The sequence below is a fragment of the Setaria viridis genome, chromosome 6 (assembly GCF_005286985.2).
Source record: "Setaria viridis chromosome 6, Setaria_viridis_v4.0, whole genome shotgun sequence".
In the NCBI taxonomy this organism is placed as follows: domain Eukaryota; kingdom Viridiplantae; phylum Streptophyta; class Magnoliopsida; order Poales; family Poaceae; genus Setaria; species Setaria viridis.
In genome coordinates, this window is record NC_048268.2 from 33015058 (window position 1) to 33040326 (window position 25269).

At 50.6% G+C, this 25269-nt stretch overlaps 3 protein-coding genes across 4 annotated transcripts; 1 reads left to right on the forward strand and 2 right to left on the reverse strand.

The window, feature by feature from the left end:
- Positions 1-727: 727 nt before the first annotated feature.
- On the reverse strand, positions 728-4190 carry LOC117860667 (uncharacterized). Its single transcript, XM_034744042.2, has 3 exons — positions 3608-4190; positions 2840-3434; positions 728-1945 (listed from the first exon to the last, which is right to left on the reverse strand). The coding sequence occupies exons 1-3, from the start codon at positions 3967-3969 to the stop codon at positions 1013-1015; spliced, it is 1890 nt and encodes a 629-aa protein (XP_034599933.1). The 5' UTR covers positions 3970-4190; the 3' UTR covers positions 728-1012.
- A 12030-nt stretch (positions 4191-16220) lies between these two features.
- On the reverse strand, positions 16221-17968 carry LOC117859636 (uncharacterized). Its single transcript, XM_034742798.2, has one exon. It carries the CDS (start codon positions 17637-17639, stop codon positions 16497-16499), a length of 1143 nt encoding a protein of 380 aa, XP_034598689.1. The 5' UTR covers positions 17640-17968; the 3' UTR covers positions 16221-16496.
- A 4228-nt stretch (positions 17969-22196) lies between these two features.
- On the forward strand, positions 22197-25018 carry LOC117860293 (non-structural maintenance of chromosomes element 4 homolog B). 2 transcript variants are annotated; one of them, XM_034743561.2, is made up of 8 exons: positions 22197-22451; positions 22587-22658; positions 23058-23301; positions 23410-23494; positions 23924-24013; positions 24098-24146; positions 24237-24328; positions 24467-25018. In XM_034743561.2, exons 1-8 carry the CDS (start codon positions 22277-22279, stop codon positions 24722-24724), a joined length of 1065 nt encoding a protein of 354 aa, XP_034599452.1. In that variant the 5' UTR covers positions 22197-22276; the 3' UTR covers positions 24725-25018. The 2 variants fall into 2 exon arrangements, with proteins under 2 accessions (XP_034599452.1, XP_034599451.1); XM_034743560.2 differs by having other exon boundaries at positions 23924-24146.
- The last annotated feature ends 251 nt before the right edge of the window (positions 25019-25269 follow it).

The window sequence follows — 25269 nt, forward strand, 5'->3', positions numbered from 1 at the left end:
CTGGGAGCCAGAGCTAAACAGGGCCTTAGTTTAGCCAAGCACACGTATCTGAGGGGAACATAATCCGCATTTGAAGTGGACTGTGGATGAGGGTTACGTGCTGCCTACAGTTCAGATTGTATGGCTGGTACTCGATTTTGAACATTTCGCAGCATCGTTGTGGATCAGGAACCCTGTTGTTGTTCAGCTGCAGAAGGTACGCAAATTTCGTCGAGCGAGAATTTTGGATGGGCAAACAACTTCTTACTACAGCAGCACAAATAGGTATCGTTCTCTCTTGTGTTTTGAAAGTGTACGCACTGGACTCTGTTGTATTGCCACAGCAGGAATGGTTGGATAGCATTAGCATCAAGCCGTTTCAGCGCTCTTGAAGCGTAAATAAACAGCTGAATTAACACGAGCAGGGATAGCTCAGTTGGGAGAGTGTCAGACTGAAGATCTCAAGGTCGCGTGTCCGATCCACGCTCACCGCATGGCATTTTATTTTTACAGTTTTTCAACGCAGCGCTCTATTATTTCTCTCATTTTTTCTTACCCTAGCAAAAAAGCTATCAAGTAACAAGTTCATCTCAAAACACAATACAGTGCTGCATCAAATGAGCAATGGTGCCATGTTGATCATCCTTTTTAACAGGCAGCTCTCTTGCCGATTAGTTTAAAAAAGGAGCAATGATGTAAAAAAAAGAAGTCCCAAATGAGACTTGAGTAATTGGCTGAGTGGTGTTCCTTGTCCTTGGAGAGCACTTCCTGCTCCAGTATAAGTTTCAAAATCCAGTCCAAAAATCATACACAACAACAGTTTCCAAAAAGGAATCGTTTTCCTTCAAGTCCCATGAAAGGAGACCATGAGAGGCGCAGGTCAGTCCATCCAGTTTCCCCATTCGAAAACCAAGTACCACCCCTACATCACTGGCATACAGTACAAGCTCGGAACGCTCCTACAACCCTACAGCATTTACACACAGCTGAGACTGAGTCTATCAATTCCTACTGCCTTCCCATTCCCGTCCCTTCACTTCCTTCCCCCGCGCTTTGTCCCGCCCCCCCTTGCCCTCTTCGCTGGCGGCGGAGATGGGGGCGCCGCAGCACGCTTAGGGGGCCTGCCGATGTTTCTCCTCCCCGGTGGGGTGCCCCTGCCCCTCTTGGAGCCAGAGCCGCCGGCAGGCTCCTTCTTGCCCTCGCTGCCCTTCCCGGCCTTCTTCTGCTCCGCCGCCGCGGAGAGCTTCAGCGTCTCCAGCAGCGACACGCGCTCCGTCGAGGGTGCCGAGCCTTGCTTCATCCGGTTCAGGAAGTTCACGGCGTTCCGTTTCTTGGCGACCCCCGCGCCGCTCCCCACCGCGCTGCTTCCACCTTTCTTGCCAGGCTTCTTCGTCCCTTCGGCAGGCGCGTCGCTGTCCGAGCCATTGTCCTCAGTCTTCTGATTTGGAGCTGCCTTCCTGACAGGGGCGGCGCGGGTCTTGTTCGTCCTCAACCCCCGCGCCTTGTCCTTGGTGCCACCTGCCTTCTTGCTCGCCTCGTTCTCCTCCTTATCAGTCTCACCCTTCTCTGCTTTCTCCTCCTTGGCGGCCGCGGCGGCAGCCTTCGCGATGGAGCTCCGCTTCCGGCAGACGATGATCGGCGCCGTCTTCTCCAGCAGCGACCCGACGTCGGCCTCCGCCTTGGCCTTCTTGGACGCCGGCGCCGCAGCCTTCCCCGAGGTCCCGGGCTGGTCCTTGCGGAGGGACGCGGGAATGTGCTTGGAGACGAGGGCGCGCGTCCGCGTCGCCGCGGAGTGCTCGGGCGAGCCGCGCGGGAAGAAGACGAGCGCGTTGGCGCAGAGCAGGAGCAGGTCGCGGTAGAACTCGGACGCGGACGAGTAGCACGCGCCGCCGCCGCCTTCCAGCTTCGATCTGACCGTCTCCAGGTCCACGTGGCGCCTGATGGTGCTCCTGTATTTCGCGTCATCCTGCGAGCAATTTTGGCTGGTCGGTCAGCGGAAGAGAAAGAAATTCCCATACAAAGAAAAAGTAAATAGTTGTTGAAAATAAATGTGTTCAGAAAAGAATCAAATCGAATAAAATTAAAGGAAAAGAGGGAGAACAAATTTAAACACAAAAGGCAGCTGAAAAACGATGCACGACACGTTAGCACGTGATGGCATGATTTTTTTCGCCCCTCGAAAGGATCGCAAGCTTATTTTAGTGGCCCCAGCAGTCAGCACACTGTACCCGCGGCGGCACGGAACAATGGCCGACAAGCTGGGCCCACGAGTCTCGGTTAAACTCCACGTGGCGACTCGCGATTGGGCCTCCCGGGGCCACCCCACGAACGCGAACCGCGCCTCCCCCTGCGCCACCCACCTACGCATCTCGTCGCGCGCTACCCTTATCTCCAGCTCAGCACGCCCCGGATCGGACGGCGCCCGATCTACACGTCCCGCACGGCACGGCCGCACCGTCACGACCGCGCGCGTACGTGGCCGGCGTGCCCCACCAGGCCACCAGTCCATTACCGCGGCCACCCGACGCGTCCGTACTACCACGTCCTGTCGTCCTGCGCTCGCCGGCGACTCGACGAGTCGACGGCGGCGACGAGGCAAGGTGGTCGCTTTTGCGTGTGCACGCAAAGCGGGAAGACGCGATAATTTCGCGCGATTTGGTGCCGAGCGTGCGAGTACTCAGCAGCATATCGCGAGATGATCAGGAGACGTGCTCCGCTGAGCTGACAGCCGGTTTGGGCGCTTGTGTTTGGACGGCTTCGTAAATTGATTTAGGAGAGGGTCATTTTTCATTTTTACAGTTTTACTGCGTGTGGAGAAAAACCGGGACGGGAGAGGGAGGATTGTTTTTTTTTTTTTTACCTGGCTCTCGAGCCGCCGCTCGAACACGGAGCCCGGCTTGCTGGTCCGCACCGACTCGAGGAACGCGAGCAGCGCCTCGGCCTCCGCCGCGGGGAGGGCCGCGCGCGCCGACGTCGACGCCGACGCTTCCTCGGCTTCTGCCTCCTCCACACCGGCGCCGCCGCCGCCCTCCCGCTCGCGGCGGCGGGACGGGCTGGCCGAGCTCTGCACGTCGCTGCTCTCCTTGTCGGTCTCCTTCGACCGGGCCACCGACTCGCCGGAGACCTCCTCCCGCTTCACGGCCAACGACTCGCCGGCCGCGGCCTCCTCCTCCTCCCCTTCCTCCTTCGCCGCCGCGGCACCGTCAACGGCGGCGGAGGCCGTGCCGGCGTCGTGCACGGGCCGCTTCAGATCTGAAGAGTTGGACTCCTTGCACGACCGCCCGGACTCGCCGCCGGAGACGCGGTCCTCCCCGCCGCCGGCGTCGTCCTCCAGCGATCCCTTCCCCGCCGCCGGCTCCTCGCCCTCCTCCGCCTTCACCGCCGGCAGATTGGCCTCGCCGGAGATGCTCCGCTCCCTCTCCTCCTTGAGCCGTTTCACTTTGGATTGCAACGACCTAATCATTTCCGATGAGAAAGAAAACGTAATCAGCATTTCCGCCGGGAAAAACAGCGGCCGCCCGATCAGCATCAGACGGCTCACGAGGCGCCGTGCTGGACGAACCGGGCAGGCTTGTTTTAATGTTTTATCATTATATTGTCCAGGCTGTTAATTTTTTTCTTCCTTTACCCGATCGAGAGATCGTATCGCTCGACCTCGCGGCGGAGCTCGGCGACGCGCAGCTTGCGGAGCTCCTCCACCCACCCGTCAGCGGCGGCCGCGTCGGGGTCCTCGTCGACGTCGCCGGCGCCGGCGGCGAACCGGCGGTGGAGGAGGCGGAAGTGGAGGCGGCAGCCGGTGGGCGTGAGTCGAGGGGCGGCGGCGGCGGGGCAGCGCGACTGGACCTCCATGGCCACGGAGTCCCAGCTGGCCGTGCCGTGCCGCCGCACGGCGCACGCCAGGAGGAGCTCCTCCCACGTGCCCCAGATCTCGCCGCCGGCCGCCGCCGAGGTCCCCGGCGAGACGCCGGGATCGTCCGATCTGGCCGTCATCCTCGCCTCCCCCGCCGTACCGGCTCCACGTCCCGGCGTCGGTGGCGGCGGCTCATAGCGCCGCCTCCATGGATTGGGATGAGAGGTGAGCTAGGGTTTGGTTGGTCTGGTTGGGCTAGCCCCCGGCCCCCGTGCCGTCGCCCCCCCTGGCTATCTATCTCCCTGTGTGGTTCGTCTAGGTTTTGGTTCAGGCCCCCATCCCACCATCTGGTCCTTTTCTCCCTCTCGTTTTTTTTTTCCTTTCTCTTTCTTTATTTGGTTTGGTTTGAGAAATGGAGCCGGTGAAGCCCCTTTGGGCAATTCTGAGGTTCTCCACGGGTCTTTCACGAAATGGGACCAAATTGAATTCCAAATAATTCATGCCCGGGCCTACCTACCATTATTCAATCGAATTTTCAATTCTGATATTCTCCCGGGCATCATGGCGCCTGCCCACCTGCTTCAGCGTGCCAAATAATCCGGCAAATCGTGCGGTGTGAAGCAGACCGGAGCAGAACTGACTCGGCCCATGATATCATGTCGCTATCCCATAAAGCCCGTAAAACTGGCCCAATTGAACACTACGGAGTAAGAGTTTTATGATCATAGAGTGATAAGTTTTGTAAAAATTGTTAACAAAACTCAGTTTGAGTGAGAGGCTTTTCGGTAATTGGCATTAGCTTACAATCAATACTAAAAGATGTGTTTAGTCTCATTGGCTCGCCAAGCATGTTATGTACTTCTTTTTGTCTACAGATATTAAGTTTAATGCATCTAATCCTTTACTAAAAAGAGCACGTATTTTTTTTCCAAAAGCAATTATCTACTAGAAATACTTTTCCAATTATTCCCTAGAATTTTTTTAAGAAAGGAGTAAAGTGCACCTATGGTCCTACTTTTTAAGTTTTTCTCTCTAAGTGACAATCTCAATCTATAATTATACCTAGTGCCAAACACTAAGAAAGATTTAGAACCCAGAATCTTACTTTGAGAGTTTATAAACCTAGACAAGAATCGAGAAAAGTTTAATTTCCCTGATTCATTTTACTCTTATGAGAATGTTTTTCCAAAAACTTTTTGCAAAAATGTGTCCAGAATTATTTGCAATCCCAAAAGAAAATGACGGGTTCCGGTAAAGGGTACCCGAAAAAGCAGGATGTTGCACTAACAGCACACCAGCACATGACTGCGAAAAGACGAGAGGCTTAGGAAGGGTCTCATGGCGGCCCCTGACAATAGCAAGAGAAGAGCAGCGTCCATACCAATAACCTTCTGAACGAATCTCTGATTCCCTCAGAAGCTTGTGGGCTAGACCTAGTGGGTCCGCTCACGCGAACCCACCGAACATCTCAACCATCAAACGACACACACGGAGAACGAATGAGCCCTCCCTCGACCTTGAGGTCGGGGGAAGACTCGGGAGCTACTGACGGGTTCCTGTACCAAGAGTACCCCGAGGAAGGGATTCAAGGCAGTCGAGACACAAAAAGGCCAATGGCCCAACAGCAAGAGGCACGCTGAAGACGGTCTAAACGACGCTGCGGCCTATCACGCGACCTCCCTTGGTCGGGAGCCAAGAGCCGTAACTCGTCGGTTCGGCCAGATCGGGGTTGGGGCCCTCAAGGGGCCCACAGCGCCCTACCCACTCCTTGACTAAAGGGTGAATAATGCCGTACCGAAAACATTGAATGCAGGACGTGGCCCTCCTGACCGCCCCACGCCAGAGACATGATTGGGTGAGGGGAGCCAACCTTTAGCCGGGGGATCCAAGGGTGAGGCTAGACCCCTCGAACCACCTAGGACGACCTGCAGAGCGAGGCCACACGTGATCGTACGCATCCACGCGCCCCGATATCATCATCACCCTCGCCGCCAAGGTGAGCCGTCAAGATCAAGACTCTACCCCCATGCCAGGCCCCGTACGGGCTCGGGCAAGGTGGGACCCAACGCCAAGTGTATCGGCACGGGAAGGCTGTGAGCGTGCCAAGAAGGTTGAGGAAAACTGAGAGAAGCGGCATGCCCCGTCCATGCTGCTAACCAAGGCTCATTCACTCATCTCCGATATGGACGTCAGTAGGAGCTTCCGTCCCCTTCACTGCCACGGGGTTGGCGGACGGGACGAAGCACGCTGCGGAGCAGGTCAGGACGTGCGTAAGCGGCCCACGCCACACAGGAGCCACCGTACGGGGCATACGAAGCCCATGACCGGCCAAGAAGACAGGACAAGAAGGCCCCTCGGTGCACAGGTGCCCGACCATACCACAACCCCTGACCTCCAAGGTCGGGGAGCCCCTCCATTTCTCAGCATTGTCACCATGTCCCTAGCCTATATAAGGGGAACCGGGCTTTCCTTCTTGCTCTCTCGCATTCCACAACACACCTGCACATTGTACAAACGCTTTCTTGCAAGCACCCCGTTGTAAGCCCAGTGCACTTGATCCAAGGAATATGACTCCTGCCGAAACGGAACGTAGGAATCTTCCCGAATCAGTATAACTCCTTATCTCTTGTGTGCTAGCCATCAAAAATGAGGAGACTGCGGCGTACAATCACTAGTCGGCGATACGAAACACCGACAAAAAACTTCAAACAATCTTCTCTAAAAAATAGTTGAAAACATAGAAACTAATAGTTTGCTCACCTCTCAAATCCTTGCCGCATGGAGTTATCATCGCCGCATCAAGAGCCTACCTCGTGGGGATCTTGCTGCTTCAAGCTCGTGTGGTTTCACGAAGGTCTCACTACCACATCGAGCTTTAGGCCTCTGGCCATGCTTGCCTCCGCGTTGTCATACTGCAGATCCTGTCAGGCCAGGCTCCAGGCTCCTTGCCCCTAACCTCGTGCTCGCCCGTTGTCGCACTTCTGCCCATTCGGGTTTGCATCTCAAAGCTCCTTGTAATCCCCTTCACAAGATTCGGCCGTGCCCTAGTCTCTCCCCTCTTCAGATGAGATTTAGAGAAGGAAAGGACAAGAGGAAATGAAAATAAAAGGATAGAAATAAGGTATGGGTGGCCATGCTCCTGGCCGGTTTCCAACCACCATGCAGCGACTCACAATGTTGGGTAATGGCGGTCAAGTGCATCTGGGGAAAGGGTGTGCAGGAGGGGAAAAGGGGTGGTGAGAAGCAAAGGGAGCAATAGCAATGAGATTGGTTTCAATTTTTTCTTCTTTGGGGAAATATAAAATGAGTCACTATCAACAGGTGGAAAGAGAAATGGACACGTACGCAACATGAAAGAAGGGACGGGCACACATGGTTGTACATGTAGTTTACGACAAAAATCCTAGATTACTAATTTGGTCCCTCAACTTTACTCTAAGACTCGATTTCATCCCTCATCTATCAGATCGATCGGTCGAGTCCAATAACTTTCATCCATGTCACATGCTGCAATGCATGTTATCATGCTTAGTCAACAATAGATGAAGTCCTTACACAAAAAAATTGTCTTTTTTGCATCACTTTCTTTTACAAAACCAGCAGGTGCTCAAACTTTTCATTTTAGAGCAAGTATGCAACCGGCTAATGAGGAAACATACAACCCTTGTAGAAACAAAATAAATTGCAAAACAAAACCTCCATCAAGTTTGGATCATATAATAAACTACTAGTAGTAGAAATTAGAAAATAACAGGGAGATCAACTAAAGCATCTTGTTCATTCATTTATGCCTGCATGCATACAGATGTCTCGAGTCTCGACTCTAAGTGCTAGGCCCAGCGTCCTTATATCATTGTTGCTGGATGAGCTTAAGTATTTGATCGTGGTTCCGTCTTCATCATCGATGACTTTTGCATCACAATCACTCTTTTATACTTCTTCACCATCCCGTGTATTTTGACCATCATCACTCCCGTGGATGAGCTTGAGTATTTGTTCGTGGACGTCAAAAATGGCATGTCACGTAGAATTAGGGATGGAACTGAGACAAGGAAAAAGTCGAAGGACTGGACTGATTTGATAGAGAAGGGGATGAAATTGTGCTCTTAACAAAATCGAGGGACCAAAATACTTATATTCCGTTAAAAAAGGATTTCGAGTAGTAACGTGTAACGGCTCTTGTTTGGTGATTTCGGCGCCGCACCCCCGCAAGGCCGCAGACTCCGGGTGGGTTTGGTTCTACGGCAAAATGCATTCTAGCCTTGCTAAGCAAGGGCCGGCATTTGGTAACACCAAAAGATTCTAGCTTCCGGAGGCAAGCTCGCTTGCAGCGGCAAGAAAAATGCTTGCCCAGCTAGGCGAGCAGAATTTCTCTCCCTCAACAGCAAGCTGACAGTTGCTGCAGAGAACGTGGCCTCGCCATGAGTTTGCACCTAGGAACCAAAATAGAAAGCTCACTTGCCAAAGCATTGCTCGGATGAGCAAGGTATGAGATAGCCTGGCTAAGCAAGGTACACGGGAGATCCAAACGCGCCCGGATCTCCACTGAACGGGTTGCGCTGCGCCACCGTCTGCTGTGCCTCCTCGGCCTGTGCGGTCCCCACATGGCGGAGACGACGTGTGTTGTTGTCATGACAGGTGAGCCCACGCCCGCTGCGCTCCACCACTGATAATAAAGCGACAACCGATTATCCGAGCACATCAAGATTAGGGATGGCAGTTGGACCCATGGGTGCGGGTGCTGACGGATTTGGCACCCAACGGGTGTGGACATGGATGTAAAATTTCACCCATATCCGACCCGACCCATATTGGGTCCAGATCCTACCCGACTCGTATTGAGATGGCTCGGGGATGGGTGCAAGATTTCACCTATAGGTGCCCAACGACCGCCCATCTCTTAAGGTTTTGATCCCTAACCCTTGTCAAAATATTGAATTATTACTTATATTTCGGACTTTTGATGTTTAATTGTTGGTGTATCATGGACTATGAGGTGAATTTTGGACTGCTGCCTTACTGAAGTTGAATTGTTGATGTATCATGTACATAAAAGTTTAGTTTGGTGTCATTGCTAGACTAAATTTTTTGTTGAGATCAAGCATTAAAGTTTGGTTCCCTACTTCGGTTTTGTTGCTCGAATTGTATTTTGTGTGTCAAGTTCTGTCAAGTTGGCTTGACATAGTATGCTCATGTGCGTATATTTTGTAAATTTCTATTTGTTTGAACAGATCCACTGGATGCCTAGCGGGTGCGGGTGCAAAAATCCACTTGTTAGACATTATGAGTGTGGATGTAGATAGATATGATTGGTTTACTCCACCGGCATCTAACCTGACGCATTGCCATCCCTAATCAAGATTTTAGATTTGCATCCGCTGCTGGACTCATCATCAGTCGACGTTGCGGCGACGACGGCGTAGTCGTCCCCCAGCCAGTAGTGTGTGTGACCATCAGAACATGTTTCTCTTGGTTATGATTTATGAACAGTGTCACAGCACAGGCCAAACTGACTTCCTGACCCCCGAGACAAAATTTGTTGGCAGATTACGTGAGCCATGACGATTCGAAAGCTTCTTCTTTTGTTAATACTGGATTCGAAAGCTTACTGATCGTCCATGCCGAACTAAGAGTGAGACTAGAACACCTGCTCTACGAACGCGCGCCCCGCACATTGCTGCTATTACTTCGATGCATTCCTGATCGTTTTCGCAGGCGTCGTGTCCGGAACGCGAGGTGTTCGGAGTGTGAGAGCGACCGCGGCGAGCTCGGCCGCCGGCGTATGCTCTCGCACCAAAGGAGTGCGCCGCCAGAAAACGAAACGAGCACACGCTTCCGGCTTCTCAAACAAAGTTGGGCCGGGAATCATGCAATGGAACAAGAAGGCAAGCCTGAACGCTTGCTGCTGCTGCAGCTGCTGCTGCTTCTTCTTCTTCTTTTGTGGCCGTCCATGGCACGTTGCGCACGGTAATTTCGAGATACTGCACGGCTGCCTGACACGCGAGGTGGTGCGGAAATTCAATGGTGGTAGTAGCGAGTAACAACACAATAACTTCATAATGAACAGAACAGGTGGTTGCTCGGTACACGGTACGTATAGTAGGACTCCTGCCCGTACGTGCAAGTGCGAGCCGTCACTCGTCGAGCCTCCCGGAACACCATGACGTGGCAGAGCGCTCGTCAGGTTCACTACTACGCGCCTCTCATCAGGTTCACTATAAAAGCTGAACGATGGCGATAAGGCAAGCGACCAGAGCAGAAGAAGAGAGAAGTACGTAGGAAACTTAGAAGAAGAATTGCTAATGCCCCACATGCATCCTCCTCTTCTACACTGATGATTTTAGCATGGTAGAGCCGTAGAGGTAGACTACATCACTACACTTGAACCCAAGCCTGATTTTCCTTTTCTGTGTCGACGCACACCATGCATAGTTCTACCACCGCTCTGAACCTAAACACGTGTGTATATGAGCATGAGAGGCGTCAGGATTAATTCTAGGCCAGTATCTTCTCCACGACTCTGAAAGAACCCATCACCTTGCTTATCCCTTCCGACGACCGGTCGCAAGATAAGGTCACGAGGAACTCCAAGAACGCGCGCGTCGACGACGTGGTCGGAAGATCCGTGCTCCATGACACTTCTAGGTACTTGAAGGACGACGCCGAGCGCCGCGCGGCCTCTTCGAACTGAAGCGCGTCTGGGTGATTAGTTGCGACTCACTACCCTCATCGGTTTCAGAAAAAAAAACATGTCGTTTTGGTGATTGTGCAGGCATTTTTTTTACAAAAGATGATCAAGCCATGCATGAGGTATATGAAAAAAAAATGAGCATTTGATTCTTGTTAGCCGTTCGTTGTGAGCTGCCGAGTTGGGCACGGTATCTACGAGACTGCACAATTAACAAGATGAACGAGAGGAAACTAACTCGAGTATGTTCATCCTTCTATAGCAATGAAATGTCGCAATGTGCGCTCAAGTTTCAAGAGACCAGAGTTGAAGCGCTCTTAGCACTCCTTGCAATTCATTCGTCCGCATCCCCCTCATATTGCACCCAGCTATCGACATCAGGGAAGAATGGTTCCTGCCTGAGCTTTGGTAGTACTAGTAGCAGTATGAGGCCGTCTCTTTTGTTCCTTTTGCTTGCTGATGTAGCATCTTTTTTCCTTTTTTCTCGATCAGAAATGGTTTTAGCACAGGTACAGTACCAATCTGCAACCTACCCTGATCAATTACGGCTGGGATGGGGAATACCCCTCCTGTTTCATCACAAAAAAAAAAAGGAGATCAGGCTCACCCTGCGGATGTGGATAATTAACAGCCTCAAATCGCTAACAATAGAAGGTTACTACAACCACTAAGCCGTAAGCGCGAAATTGACAGCGGCGGCGCCGGCAGGGCCAGGACGGCATTAGCTGGCCGTGGCGATGAGCTGCCGGTGGTGGCAGTGGCGCAGTGCAATTGCCGGACCGGCCCCGGCGCGCCGCGAGGGAACCCGCGCCCGGCGTGAAAACGAAACGAGCACATGCTTCTCAACACTAAGATGGGGAATCATGCAATGGAACAAGAAGACAAGCCTGAACACTTCTTTTCTTTTTTTTCTTTTTGGCCGTCCATTGCACACGTTGCACACAGTAATTTGAAGGTTGCACGGCGAGGTGGTGACTTCAATGACTCGGTTCATATGCTACTACTGGTAGCAAGTATCAACACAGTAAATTCATAATGAGGGGTGGTTCCTTGGCAGGCATAGTAGGACTCCCGGAACGCTATGATGTGCCAGAACGCTCGTGCATTGTACTGCCTCTGCCTATAGTTGAGTTCACTATGCGCCTCTCGTCAGGTTGACTTTAAAGCTGAGCGAAGGTAACAAGAAGCAGAAGGAACACTGCAAGATCCAGGACAAGAAGAGAGGTGAAGAACTTGTAAAAAGAAATGCTAATGCCCCATCTGAAGACAAACTTCCACAAGTCAACTAACATGCCTATCTGCTGCCAAGGAATACACCTGAGTGACGTTCTAGGAAATCTTCCAGCAAAGCATGGCACTTTCCCAGTCAAGTATCTGGGTCTACCATTGTCTACAACCCACCTAAAGATGGAGACACGGGGTTTAGAATGGTTCGGGCAAGGGAAAGCCCTACGTCCAGTATGGGGAGCTGCTCGTGTTGCCCACGCGGGGTCTGTAGTAGGGGTTATAGGAGGGTGAGAGAGGGAGCTGGTCCCAAGTCTCTTGGGTGTGCACTGATGCTCTGAGGGAGAGTGTGTGGGTTCTGTTGGCTTGAGAGTCTCCCCCGTCTCAGGGCCCCCGGTCCTCCTTTATAGCGCAAGGAGACCACCAGGGTTACAAGTGAGACCGGATGTGAGGAGAAGTAAAAGAGATAAGCTAGGTAAAGTAAAATACAACACAAGAGGAGGGACCAAGTCCCTGGGTCGCCGGCCTCCTCTCCCGCCTTCGGCTCCTGTCAGCGCGTCCGTCGGAAGAGGGCGGCTGCCTTCGAATCCTGTCGACGATCTCTCCGGTGGCCGTTACCGCCAGGCATGATGATGGTGTCCGGCCGTGGCATCTGTGCCCGTCGGGGAAGGCGGCTGATCCTACCATCTTGCTGATGGCCCGCGGAACGTGGACGTCGCGTCCCTGTCGCCGAATGTGCGGGGCGCGAGAACGGGAGGGGCTTCCTCCTGTCCCGGGCGGCGCAAGTCATAAGTGCCCTGTAGCGAATCGGGGAGAGCCGCGGCCACTGTAGCCTGTGCTGTGCGGTCGTGCATGGGTACTTGTGGCGGGTCGCGTCGGGGGCGCGGGCGCCTTTCTGCGTGCTAGAGCCGCGGCGCATTTATGGCGAGATCGACAGGGGGGCCCACGAGATCCGAGCTCTTATCTTCCAGTCTGCGCCCGAGGCGGATACTTGTCTTGTGGGCCCGGATGAGTCCGACCCCCTGCGCCCTGGGTCAGGCAAGGCGGAATCTTGCGGCGAGGGGTCGGGCGCTCCCGACCCTGGGTCCGTGGGTCGGGCGAGGCGGAGCCTGTTCGTCAAGGGGTCGGGCGAGGCGGAGTCGGACCATCAAGGGGTCGGGCTCGTCCGACCCCGGGGCATTGGGTCAGGCGAGGCGGAGCGGGGCTCTCCCCTCCCATGTTGAGCCAACGGCAATCTTCATTACCTCTCAGGTGGGCCTGGACCTCCACGATTGGTGTTTTAATGGCAACTCCAAGAGTATCCTAAAAATTTCTTCCCCAAAACTATGTATTGGGGGCTCTCCTAAAAAAATTTCCCCCAAAAACATATCAGTCCACAGCAGATCGCTAATAAATAGCCCCCAATACTTCAAACACAGGCCACGTCATCATATTGGGCCCATCGGAAGGGACGCGTGGGCGTGCGGGAATTAGGATTGGGGGAGTAATGCTAACGCTAAAATATACGCGGTGGCAGACTGTTTTTTAGCGTCGCTAAAAAATTGGGGAAGGTTTAGGTGGATTGTTGGAGTTCATTTTTTCTCTCTTTTTTCCTTAAAAAAGGTATTGGGGGTAAGATTAGCAGCCTCTTGGAGTTGCTCTTAGGAGGTCGTTAATATTTCCCCCCAACAAATGGTAACAAGGGGCGTAAGGTTTATACAGGTTCAGGCTTCCGGAGAATAATACCCTACATCGTGTGTTCTGATGGATTATATTATTGGTATGGGATGCGAAGAGTCAAGTTGAGGTCCGTTGCCGTCGGGGGGCGCCCCTGGTCGCCTTATATAGGCTGACGACCTAGGGTTACAATCGGATAGGATCTAATCCTAGTTGGTTGTTACATGGAAAGCAATCTGAGTCGGTTTACAACAAATATCCCGAGATATCCAGGCAGAATCCGTTCGCTCGTCCTCCGAGCTTGTACTCCACGTATCTTCGTGCCTTGACCCGCACGACGTGGTCGGACGGGCCCACCTGTCAGGACCGACCGGTATCCTAATCGGTGCGGACCGTGGCTACCCAATAAACACAAAAAAAAACTATATTTTTTAATAAGATATTCCATTTTATTTAAAATTCATGTTTGACGCTATAAATATGATTTTTAAAAAGATTATGTCTTCGTAAAGGCAATTTGGATAAAGCAACGGTAATGCGAGCATTTGATTTCTTGTTAGCCGCGCGTTGTGAGTTGGGCACCGTGTATTCAAGACAGCACGATTAGCAATCTAAACGAAAGGAGACTAATTACATTTGTGTTCATCATGCATAGCAATGAAATGTCGCAATGTGCGCCGCAGTTTCAAGAAAGCAGAGTTGCAGCATTCTTAGAGCTCCTTGTAATACATTGGCACGCAAAGCGTTTGCGCGTTCCCAACAAAATAAGAAGAGTTCTAGGACAAATGAAGAAAGTGAACAGTAATTACAATATCTGTAGGACAAATGAAGAAACTGAACAATGATTACAATATTGTCATTCGAATCCCCTTATATTGCACCCTGTTATTGCCATCAGGGAAGAAGGATTGTTCACTGCCTGAGCTTTAGTACTAGTAGCAGTGATGACGCCGCCTCCTTTGTTTGGCAGGCAAGCAGGCAAAGGCAAGCGCTTCATTCACGAGCAACCTATGCAGCCCTCATCAGGTTCAGTACCTGCAAAAATGATGTCCCTGTAGTAGCGGTGTGTTTTAAAAATAAAGATGTAGATTTGTGTTGCAACTATGAAGTACTCGTTCATTGTGGTAGCACATAGAAGCAACTATGAATTACTAATTTCTCATCGAACAGGCCGTTGCTCGGTAGGTATGGTAGACCAACAATGTTCAGATCCTTCTTGATAAAAGCATGAATCAGTTGGCCACTTTCCAGTCACCACCTCCAGGCTCCAGCCAAAGAACTCCGGTCACTCAACACTGCATCTTAAGGGGGTGTTTCGATAGTAGGTGCTAAACTTTAGCAGTGTCACATCGGATGTTCGAATGCTAATTAGAAGAACTAAACATGAGCTAATTATAAAACTAATTGCAGAACCCCTATGCTAATTCGCGAGACGAATCTATTAAGCCTAATTAATCCATCATTAGCAAATGGTTACGGTAGCACCACATTGTCAAATCATGGACTAATTAGGCTTAATAGATTCGTCTCGCGAATTAGACTCCATCTGTATAATTAGTTTTGTAATTAGTCTATATTTAATACTCCTAATTAGCATCCAAAATCCAATGTGACAGGTGCTAAACTTTAGCACGGGGTATCCAAACACCCCCTAAAACTACGTCCAGCAACTACAATTGCTCCTGGTGCTAGCCTGCTAGGTAACCCAAGGTGCCAGCCACAACAGTGGTAACAAACAATCCCAAACCTCTCTATACAGAGAAAATGTATCCATGGACGATTATCATTCCACTCATCTCATAATCGAAACAGTAACACATTACTAATGCTCAGCATTTGAACCATTTTTAGTTTCTGACTTCTATTTTGCCTTGGCATCGCCATCGCCATGCGGCTGCCATTGACTTGTGAGTACTTGTTGATCTGTGAACTCTGAAAAACATGAGTCTCATATGCCCAAACTCCAAACACGTGAGGCATCCAAACTCTAAATCAAGCCAGTTTACAGTTCAAATATGGAGTATTTTGTTTTGTCTGACCAGATCACAGCTGCTCATGTTTTGATGCAGCACCAATTATCAGGGCAAACCATCAACTAATTTTCCTCCTCTTCGTCCATTTTTTGCAATAAAAAACACCATTTTGCTAAGCGTCTGAGCAGAATAGAAGAATGTAGAGTCATTTATTAAATACCGCATGGAAAGGCTAGTGCTAACTCAGATCTTACTGTTCAATTTTCATACATCATGTCAGGATTAGGAATGGGAAAGCCGTATCACACCCAAGCATTCTTCATCTCCCACGCACTCGAAGTTTTCTCTCACACAGCTTTCCCCTTCTTCTTCAAATCCAACGAGCTCTGGTGAGCTTCTTAGGGTTCGGGGGGTTTGAGAGTAAATGTGTTCCGCCGACCTAGAGGAACCTCCGGGCGGTGGTCACGATTGAGACAGCGGTGAGGCGGGGCAGCGGGGGTGCCGCCCGCCGGGACGGAAGTGGATCCCCGGTTGGGCTGTGAAGGCGGCAAAGGATCCCCGATTGGGTTGTGAAGGCAGCAAAGGTGTCGAGATTCAATCTATTGCGTTGGCGGCGATGGACAGCGGCGGCACCGCCGGAGCCGGGGACGGTGGGAGGCTGCGGGGGCGAGGTATTGCTTGCGGCGGCCCTCGTGACTCCCGAATGGATTGGGTGTCGTGTGGGGAAGGAGATGAGGGGTGGGCAGGTCCATCACAGCCGTCCGTTTTCAATCTAACGGTCAAAAAATTCGAGTTCCAGAAGGTCCTCCTATACTCGAGTATGTATTAAGTAGACAGCCCCTAAGAGATCTGGACTCTGAAGATGAGGTAGTTGCTTGCCTGATCCCAGCGCAAAATGGCCAGACCACTCCAAATTTGCCACCATTGCTCAACACATTATTTGCTCAAAACTACGAGCAAAGCAAGCAACACGGATAAATCAGCAGCATCAAATCGCTAGCAGTAGCAGATTACTACAACTGCAACCAAGCTGTAAGCGCGAAATTAACAGCGGCAGCGCCGGCAGGGGCAGGACGGCAGCAACCTAGCTGCCGGGGCGGCAATGCAAATGCCGGCAAGGCTTAGCTCACCGAAGCCGCGCCTCCAATGCCTTCCTCAGCTCCTCGCCCACGTCGTCCGGCGCGGCCGCCTTCTCGGGCGCGAGTTCCCTCGCGGCGCCCCGAGGGCGGTCCGGCTTCGCGGGGCACGCGTGGTAAGGCGGCGGCGGCGGCTGCGCGGTCGCCGCCACCCTGCCCTTGCCTCTGGCGGCAGCGGCCACGGGCCCGGCCCTGCTGCTGCTGCACTGGATCTCGGCGCGGAGGTCCTCCACGGCGCGCCGCAGCATCATGTTGTCCACGTTCAGCGACTCCAGCTGCCGCCTCACCAGCGAGAACGCCGCCGCCTCGCCGTCCCCCGGCGAAGCGTCCGTCGACCGCGGGGAGGGGGGCTCCGCTCTGGAACCGCACTTGCTGCTGTCGGCGTCGGCGCGCGGGGACTGCTCGATGGAGAGCTTGCTCATGACCAGCAGCGGCATCTTGCTGACGGGCGCGCGCGCCGCGCCCTTGCTGCGGCCGCCGCCGCCGTCGGCGAGCAGCTCCGGCGGCACGCGCAGGCCCCAGTTGAACCGCAGGCTCGCCCTGCCCCACAGCGGGAGCACGCTCCGCGTCGTCATCTGCATCCCGGACAGCAGCGCGCCGACCCCGCTCTTCGTCCCCGCCGCCGCCACGTCCGCCGCGAGCCCGCTCCCGGTGAACGAGAACGACGGCCTGTGCACGAACTCCCGCTCGTGGCCGAGGCCGTCACCGTCGGGAGCCGCCTCCCCGACCTTACGGGGCGCCGGGGAGGCGGCGGCGGCGGGGGAGCGGAGCGTGTGGGAGAGCGAGAAGTCGCCGAAGCGGGGCTTGAGCCGGAGGAAGAAGGCCGGCGTGGAAAGGTCGGGGGAGAGGAGGTTGAACTCGGCGGCGAGCGCGAAGGGCGCGCGCGCCGGGGAGCCGAGCGGGCCGAGCCCCGCGCGGACGGTGAGCGCGAAGGGGAGACCGGGGTCGTTGGGGCGGTACGAGAGGCGGAGCGACGGGCCCGACGCGAAGGCCGTGGAGAGGTCGAAGCGGAGCTCCCGCGGGTCGCCCCCCGCCGCGAGCCCCGACTGGAACGGCAGCCCGAGCACGCCGATCGGGACCTTGGCCCGCATCAGCGGCCGGTCGTCGTCGCGGAACTTGATCGACGCCTTCATGGAGATCGCCGGTGGGCCGGCGGGTCGGCCAGGTAGTGCTAGTGCGGGAGGCGGGTTTGCGGCGGAGATCAAGCAGTTTCGGGGCAGCGGCGCCGGCGAGACGGCAGAGGAGAGGTGGGGATCGATTGGATTGGGAATGGGTGGCAGAGGTGAGGTGGGCTGCGCGTGTATTTTTCTTGCCTTCCCTTTCTGGTGTCGCCTTTCGCGTCCAATTACGGGCCTGCCATCCGTTCCGGCCTCGGCTCTTCTGCAGGCTTGAGAAGAGGTGATGTCAATCCAGTACACATCTGCATGCTTTGTCAAGGTCAAATCAGTGTCAAGATCGCACTGGATTGAGGTCCTGACAATCTGTGCAGCGGATCAATCTCACAGGAAATGGAAGTTCATCAGTTCAAAGGCTGTCTAGGGGGCGTTTGGTTCCCCAAAATTCCAACTTTGACATTATGCAAAAAGAAGATTCTCTATCACATCAAACTTGTGGTACAGGTATAGAGTACTGAATGTAGACGAGTGGCTTCATCAGGAAGTGGTGCAGGGCCTCCTGCAAACTGTAAGAATGGTACTGCACAAGCACATGCATTTGATAGGGTTAGATATGGTATGTTGAGGCCCCGTTTGGATACTCCCTGCTAAAGTTTAGCACCTGTCACATCAGATGTTTAGATGCTAATTAGAAGTATTAAATATAGGCTAATTACAAAACTAATTACACAGATGGAGTCTAATTCACGAGACAAATCTATTAAGCTTAATTAGTTCATGATTTGACAATGTGGTGCTACAGTAACCATTTGCTAATGATGGATTAATTAGGCTTAATAGATTCGTCTCGCGAATTAGCACAGGGTTCTGCAATTAATTTTATAGTTAGCTCATGTTTAGTCCTCCTAATTAGCATCTGAACATTCGATGTGACACTGCTAAAGTTTAGCACCTAGTATCAAACACCCCCTGAGCAGCAAGATGGGGCTTTTTTTCATGGTTGTTTTTCGTGATTTTATTTATTTTTTTATTGTTGCTTTATTATGATGAGGCTTCATGACTCAACGGTTCAAAACTACAGCTACTAATGAAATGCTATCATTATTTGGTAATGTTATTATCTCTATTGAGAATTATGGCATGTAAGTTTGACATGTTAATGTTTGGCTCTAGGGTGCTAAACTTTAGCACCCGTCACATCAGATGTTTGGATACTAATTAGAAGTATTAAATATAGACTAATTAAAAAAACTAATTGCACAGATGGAGTCTAATTCGTGAGACGAATCTATTAAGCCTAATTAGTTCATGATTTGACAAAGTGGTGCTACAATAACCATTTGCTAATGATGGATTAATTAGGCTTAATAGATTCGTCTTGCGAATTAGACTCCATTTGTGTAATTAGTTTTATAATTAGATCATGTTTAGTCCTCCTGATTAGCATCCGAACATCCGATGTGACACTACTAAAGTTTAGCACCTGGTATCCAAACACCCCCTAAATCCTTGTACATGCTTCATCATGACATGTGAGGTGTAACAAAAAAAAATATACTACCATAAACACTTTCTCGCCTCCGTTCAACCAAAAGTACAAGCTGGATATATATTCTAGACTAGAGGTATAAAATTCGGTGTTCAGTATGCATGTACTTTTCACCGCGTGTTAGCGCGAAATAAAGATGAAAATCTTTCTCCCAACGAAACTTTAGGGGTGTTTGGATACCCCAGACTAAACTTTAGCACCTATCATATTGGATGTTTGGATACTAATTATGAGTATTAAACATAGTCTAATTATAAAACTAATTGTAGGCCTTAATAGATTCGTCTCGCGAATTAGACTCCATCTGTGCAATTAGTTTTGTAATTAGATCATGTTTAGTCCTCCTAATTAGCATCCGAACATCCGATATGACCCTGCTAAAATTTTAGCACCTCATATCCAAACACCCCTAAAGACACACATCCTCAATTGCTACACAAAACTACTTAAGAGCTAAGGCATGTGTAAATAGCAGTGCCAGTATGCCCACCCTTGACCATCGAGCAAACTAGTCCGGCAGGGTGGGTGGATTTTCACTTGCCATAAAAGAGATCAATTACAGTCAAACGAAAAGGACAAAACAGAGGAGGGGATTCCGTGGATAAAACGGAGGAGAGAATAATTCGGCCTTTTGGTAGAGCTTTCTCCTTGTTATAAAATAGCTCTCGTTCGATGAAGCGGTCTTTGTGGTGGGCTCGAAGTCATTTTGAAAAAAAAAAGCTTCGGCTGAGTTTTATAAATTGATGAAGATGTAAAATGTCAAATATACCCTTACTCATTTTATTTCGTTGTACCCTCAATTATAATAGATTTTATATAAATAAAAATTAATAAGTACAATCATTGATTAGCCGATGATTAGTGGGTTTTTATACAGTAACACATGATTTCCTTCCTATATCCCGTTCGTGTATCCATCTTTTACCCGTCACGTCTCTTTCCTTCCAGGCCTCCCGTTTCTTCTTATTTATCCTTTCTACTTGTCGCTTTCCTCCTCGGCGTCCTTGCTGCCCGTCACTCAATTAGCCCGATGCAGCCTCGCCTACCGTTCTACTCCGGGACCGGTCCCCTGCAGCGCCACTCCGGTTCCTCAAGATTCATGCTGCTAGGACACGCAGATCTGAGGTGGGACTACTAGTAGGGATGGCAACGGATCGGGTAAGGCATTTGCTCACCCGACAACATGCCCGACAAGGTTTATTTTACCCGTGCCCGCGAAGCATTTCGAGTAAAATTCTATGCCCGTACCCGTGCTCCCAAGATACCTGACGGGTAATATGTCAACAAATTCATATCAACCACAATGCCATATAAGCAATAAACACAATTCAAAGTTCACGACTGATAATCTATTCATCCACAAAATGATACAAACACGCATAATCTTAGTCACACAAGCCAAATAACCATTCAATATAAGGATTAAATATTATCTAGTAGCCACACACAAGCCAAATAAATATAACGGCATATCTTATCCAACCATCTCGCTAGTCATGTATAAACATCACAACATAAATGTTAGAATTTTTTGTTGAGCTTGAACTATATATATGTAATTGGACCTTGATAAATGGTAATTTCCATACTACTTTGGATCTCAAGTAGCTCGATATGTACCTGCGGATAAAGTTTCTTGCCCGCGGGCGAGAATTAATGCTCATACCCTCACCTATCAAGTACGAAACCTGTGGATATCCATATCCGCGGGTACAATTGCCATCCTTTAGGCGGCCGCGAGGCTATGCTTGAGGCCGACGATGCGAGGAAGGCGGGCGGCGACGCCTGCGCCAGCACCAGCCGTGCGCGGGAATGCCTGGTCTAGGCGGTCGAGACGAGTGGCAATTTCAGTGTAATTTTTCTTAACTCAAGGGGCAGCTTTGTATTAGCAGGTGGGGGACGGGGGAGGAGCCGGAAAAGCCATTTTTTTAGATTTGCGTCGCTAGTTCATTTTCGGCTCCGCCTCCCTACCAGCTTCGGCAGTGAAGCAGTTTTGAGAATGGCCGTTTGGCACGGCCGGTGAAGAAGCTGTTGAAATAATGGGCCTGGCCATAGTAATTTCAGAATTTCAAATAAATCTCAAAGGTCCATGTGGGCAAGAGGTGGAGTGGTGCAAGTCTTTAGTCCCACATTGCTAGTGGAGGGGAGGGATGACCAACTTAAATATGGAAGTTATCTCCACTCCTCCAAGCTATGTGTGTGGGGAGAGAAGGAGAGCTCAACACGCGCGCACTCGTTCGCCACGCCACGCCTCGCCTTGCGGGGGCGCAGCTTCCTTTTGCCGTTTTATTTTTTTTGTTACTTTGTCTTTAAGTCAGCGAGATATATGGAATCCTAACCGGTTTAGATCACGATCGCGACGTGAGAATCGTGGGCTCTCCTATATATGCGACCTACCGGCCTCTACCAAAAATAGATCTATTCGAGCTAGGGTTTTTGCCTCCTCTCGCTGCTGCATCGCCACCGTAGTCTACTCCATCCTGATTGTCGGCGTGCACCGGCGATTGGGAGAGCAGGTCTCCGGAACCGTCGTCTTCAGCGATCCTGCACCAGGAGAGGGCGAATAAGGTTTTTGGGAAGCGCTCTGCGCGACTGCTCGATCGCTTCCTCCGCTTCGTCAAGTTCTTCGTCGACTCCTTCACCACGGCTCGTCTACCTCTTCGTCACTCGGGCGTCACTCGCCGTCGCGAACAACGTTAGGCTGCTGATCGTCGTCGCCTGTTGTACCCGGTAGTCGTCCAGGAGCCGATCTTCATTAAGAAAGAAACATCCGATCTCTTATCTCAAATTATGTCTTCCATACTAGCTATTATGATTTGTTGCAGTCTGATAGCACTGGATAGTATGGTAGAATGTGTGATTCTATTTGCAATGATAAACTTGTCTAGATCTTGCATAGACATGTCTAGTTTAATCTGCTATCTGTTCATCGTATTCATGATTTATTTCTGAATTAAATTAAAATTAAAAGTGCTTATATATCCAACAGAAGCAGTGAACAGTGAAAACCCTCGCCAAACCGCCTCTCCCACCTCTCTAGCCTTCCTCGATTCACGGCTGGTTGCTCCACCGACCGCGGCGAGGTCTGCGCGAGCGCGAGGGAGCAATGCGGGACCGCGCTACGAGCAGTGCCGCGGGGGCCGGGGGTGGCGGCGGCGGCGCGGGAGGGCGGGACCCGGACGACGCCTGGCGGGAGGAGCACGCCGTCGCCTGGGGCCAGAGCACCGTGGAGAGGGCCGCGCTCCGGTCGCAGTACGCCGCCGTCAGGGGCACGATACGTGGTGCGTGCTGCGCTTCCCCTCCCCTGCGATCCCGCGACGGCTCTTCAATCGTGCCGCGCCGCAACTGAACGGCGGCCGTCTCGTGTCTGCTCTGCTCTGGTGTGCGATTACTTACGGGCTTGTGTGTGGTTGCAGAGCTGAAGGATGACCCTGCTCTCGGCAAGTTCGACGCCGCCGTGGACAGGATTGAAATGCTTCATGATAAAGGTGGTTCATTTCCGGCGCTATTCTCTTCCTTTTCATTTCCCTCGTTGCGTTGTTTCCTTCTTAAGCGCATTGAGATTTTAGTGATGATCATGTAGTACATGTTTAATTGTTTCAAGTTTGGTTGAGTGCTTGGCATCTCTGAATGCCTCACTTTGTATTAATTGGATGCCGAGAACTATGCATTGAAAATGCTCCCTTTTTTGTCCCCCAACAATACTTCAAAAAAGGCAATTTTTTAATCTATCTATTTTAACTCGACATTTCTGACGAAACTGCACAAGTATACCTCAATGTTTTGATCTCCTCAATCTTCGTTTTTTTTTTCATCTTTCTATTTCCAACTCGATATTTCTAAGGAGGTTGCTCAATGTCCTGATCTGCTTCCTGATCAATTGTCAGTGCAAAGGTCATTGGAGCAGCTTGCAGATGGTGAGGCGTTGCTGGACCTTGCTGATGTTCTGGTTTCATCTACCAAGGCAGAAAATAGAGATGGACCGACCCCATCTGAATTTGTCACAGCCCTGCTCAGGAAATTTGGTGTTACAGACACACCGCTTGACAGTTCTAATGAATCGTTTTCCTGGTCGAGTCTTGGTGGTGCGGTATCAGCATTGTTCATGACAGCTACCGGGTGCCAAACCATGTAATCCCCGTTCCCTTACGCAAAATATTTGTTGCACTGATTGATTTCTTCACAATCTGCAGTTTCATAAATCTGAAATGGTTGTGTAATTCTCCTGTTTTGCGGCAGGAACGGCCCTATGGATCTTGCAATCAAGGAACGTAGTTGTGTTGTTAGAAAACAATCTGAGAGCTTAGGCAGTAGACCTGCAGAGGTGAGATCATCCATTGCTCTTCTTACCAAGTCATGGAGATCAGTAACTTGTTAGAGTTTGTTAGAGATGAAATCAGGGAAAATTCAGCTGCACCCTTGCAAGAGTACCCTTCACAGTTTACATATAGCATCTTAATTTTTGTGTGCCATAACAAATCAGTCGAGGCACCACCTAAAATATGCCTCCTTAATCAATAATCAGAGTGTCTACATATTTCTGAATTTACAAGGCTTATAAATGATTTGTGCCAATATTTTAATCAAATTCCTCAATTCTTCATTAAATGGTCGCATTCACACACCCTCTATCTGCTGACCATAGAATTCATTTTCTATCTTTTTTATTGTCCTGAGTGCCTATGTTGATCATGGAATCATTTTCTTTATTTTTTCTGTCTGCGTCGGGAATGACGTCTTACTTATTTTCCAGCCTGATGAGTTGCCACCAGACCAAGATGAAAGGAATGACACCGACGAGAACTTGGCTGTCATGTTCCGCCTCCTTATACGTCACAAAAGTGTAAAGCTCGAACATCTCATTTTGAACTGGCGGTCCTTTGCACAGACCGTTGATAACATATTTGCACTCTCATTTCTGGTGAAGGATGGAAGAGCAGAGATTAATGTGGTTGACAATGGGGACCATTTTGTTGGTAAACGCCTTTTTCTGATGATCCATTCCGCACATCAATATGAATACTGTAAGATGCTGATCAATTCGTGGTTTTACATTCTTACTATAGCTCCAAGGAATGCTCCTACAGCTGGATCGATAGCCTCCAGGAAAGTGACCAACAACCAATTCGTGTTCCGGTTTGATACCAAGGACTGGGAGGTAACCTTCTGGGTCACCAAGCTTGATCTTCCATCTTTACTAGTCATCCGTTATCTCCCATCTATATAATTTGGCTTCCTGCATTTTTTTATTCCATCGAATGCTGTTGATGTTTTGTCATGTTCTACACACTCACAGATAATGAAATACATGGTGAAGCCAGGGGAGCAACTAATGCCTCACAGAAGTAGCTATTGTGGAGGCGAATACAAGAACACACAATCTTATCCTGGTCGTTCTAAGCTGGGTTCTGATTCTGAGCACCTGAAACAAGACGAGTTTGCAAAAGAAGAAGCAATGAAGGAGAACTTGGCTGATCGCTGCTCTGGAGATGACACTCTGAAGAAGAGGAAGAGGCAGCATGTCGCTCGGAGATTGTTTTCTGCAGATGACTAGGAAGTAAGAGCAACCGAGCAAGACGAAACATGCTCGTTGACATAGCAATTTAACACCCTTTTGACGAAACTGGATGCAAAGCAGTTGTAAGCATGATCAGGCAGCTTTTCTTTCCCCTTTTGATCCTGCTAGGAGGGTATGATGCTTTAGGGTTCAGACAAAAAATGTAAATTATTTGCTGTATATAGTGCTAATGTAAGGGCATGATTATATATAAGCCTTGATCCATCGCTCTCTAATTTTACGTGAATGAACAAAAGTGGCAATGCTCTGATATAATATTTAGCAACAGCATCAGGTTGGCTTCTACCTAATGTATTCTGCCTGACCATTTCTGTTGGTTTCCGGAAATGGCATGGGGCCATTGTGTCCATTCAGAAACTGTGCTGTATAAGACAACAATGGATGTCAATGGTTTGCTATTTTTAACAGAAAACATGGGAACGGGTGTGGATGAACCTAGGTGCTCAGCATACAGATCAAAGAGCTACAAACAACATGCCATTCTGGAAATTATCTCGATGCAAATGTGATCAGGATGCTGA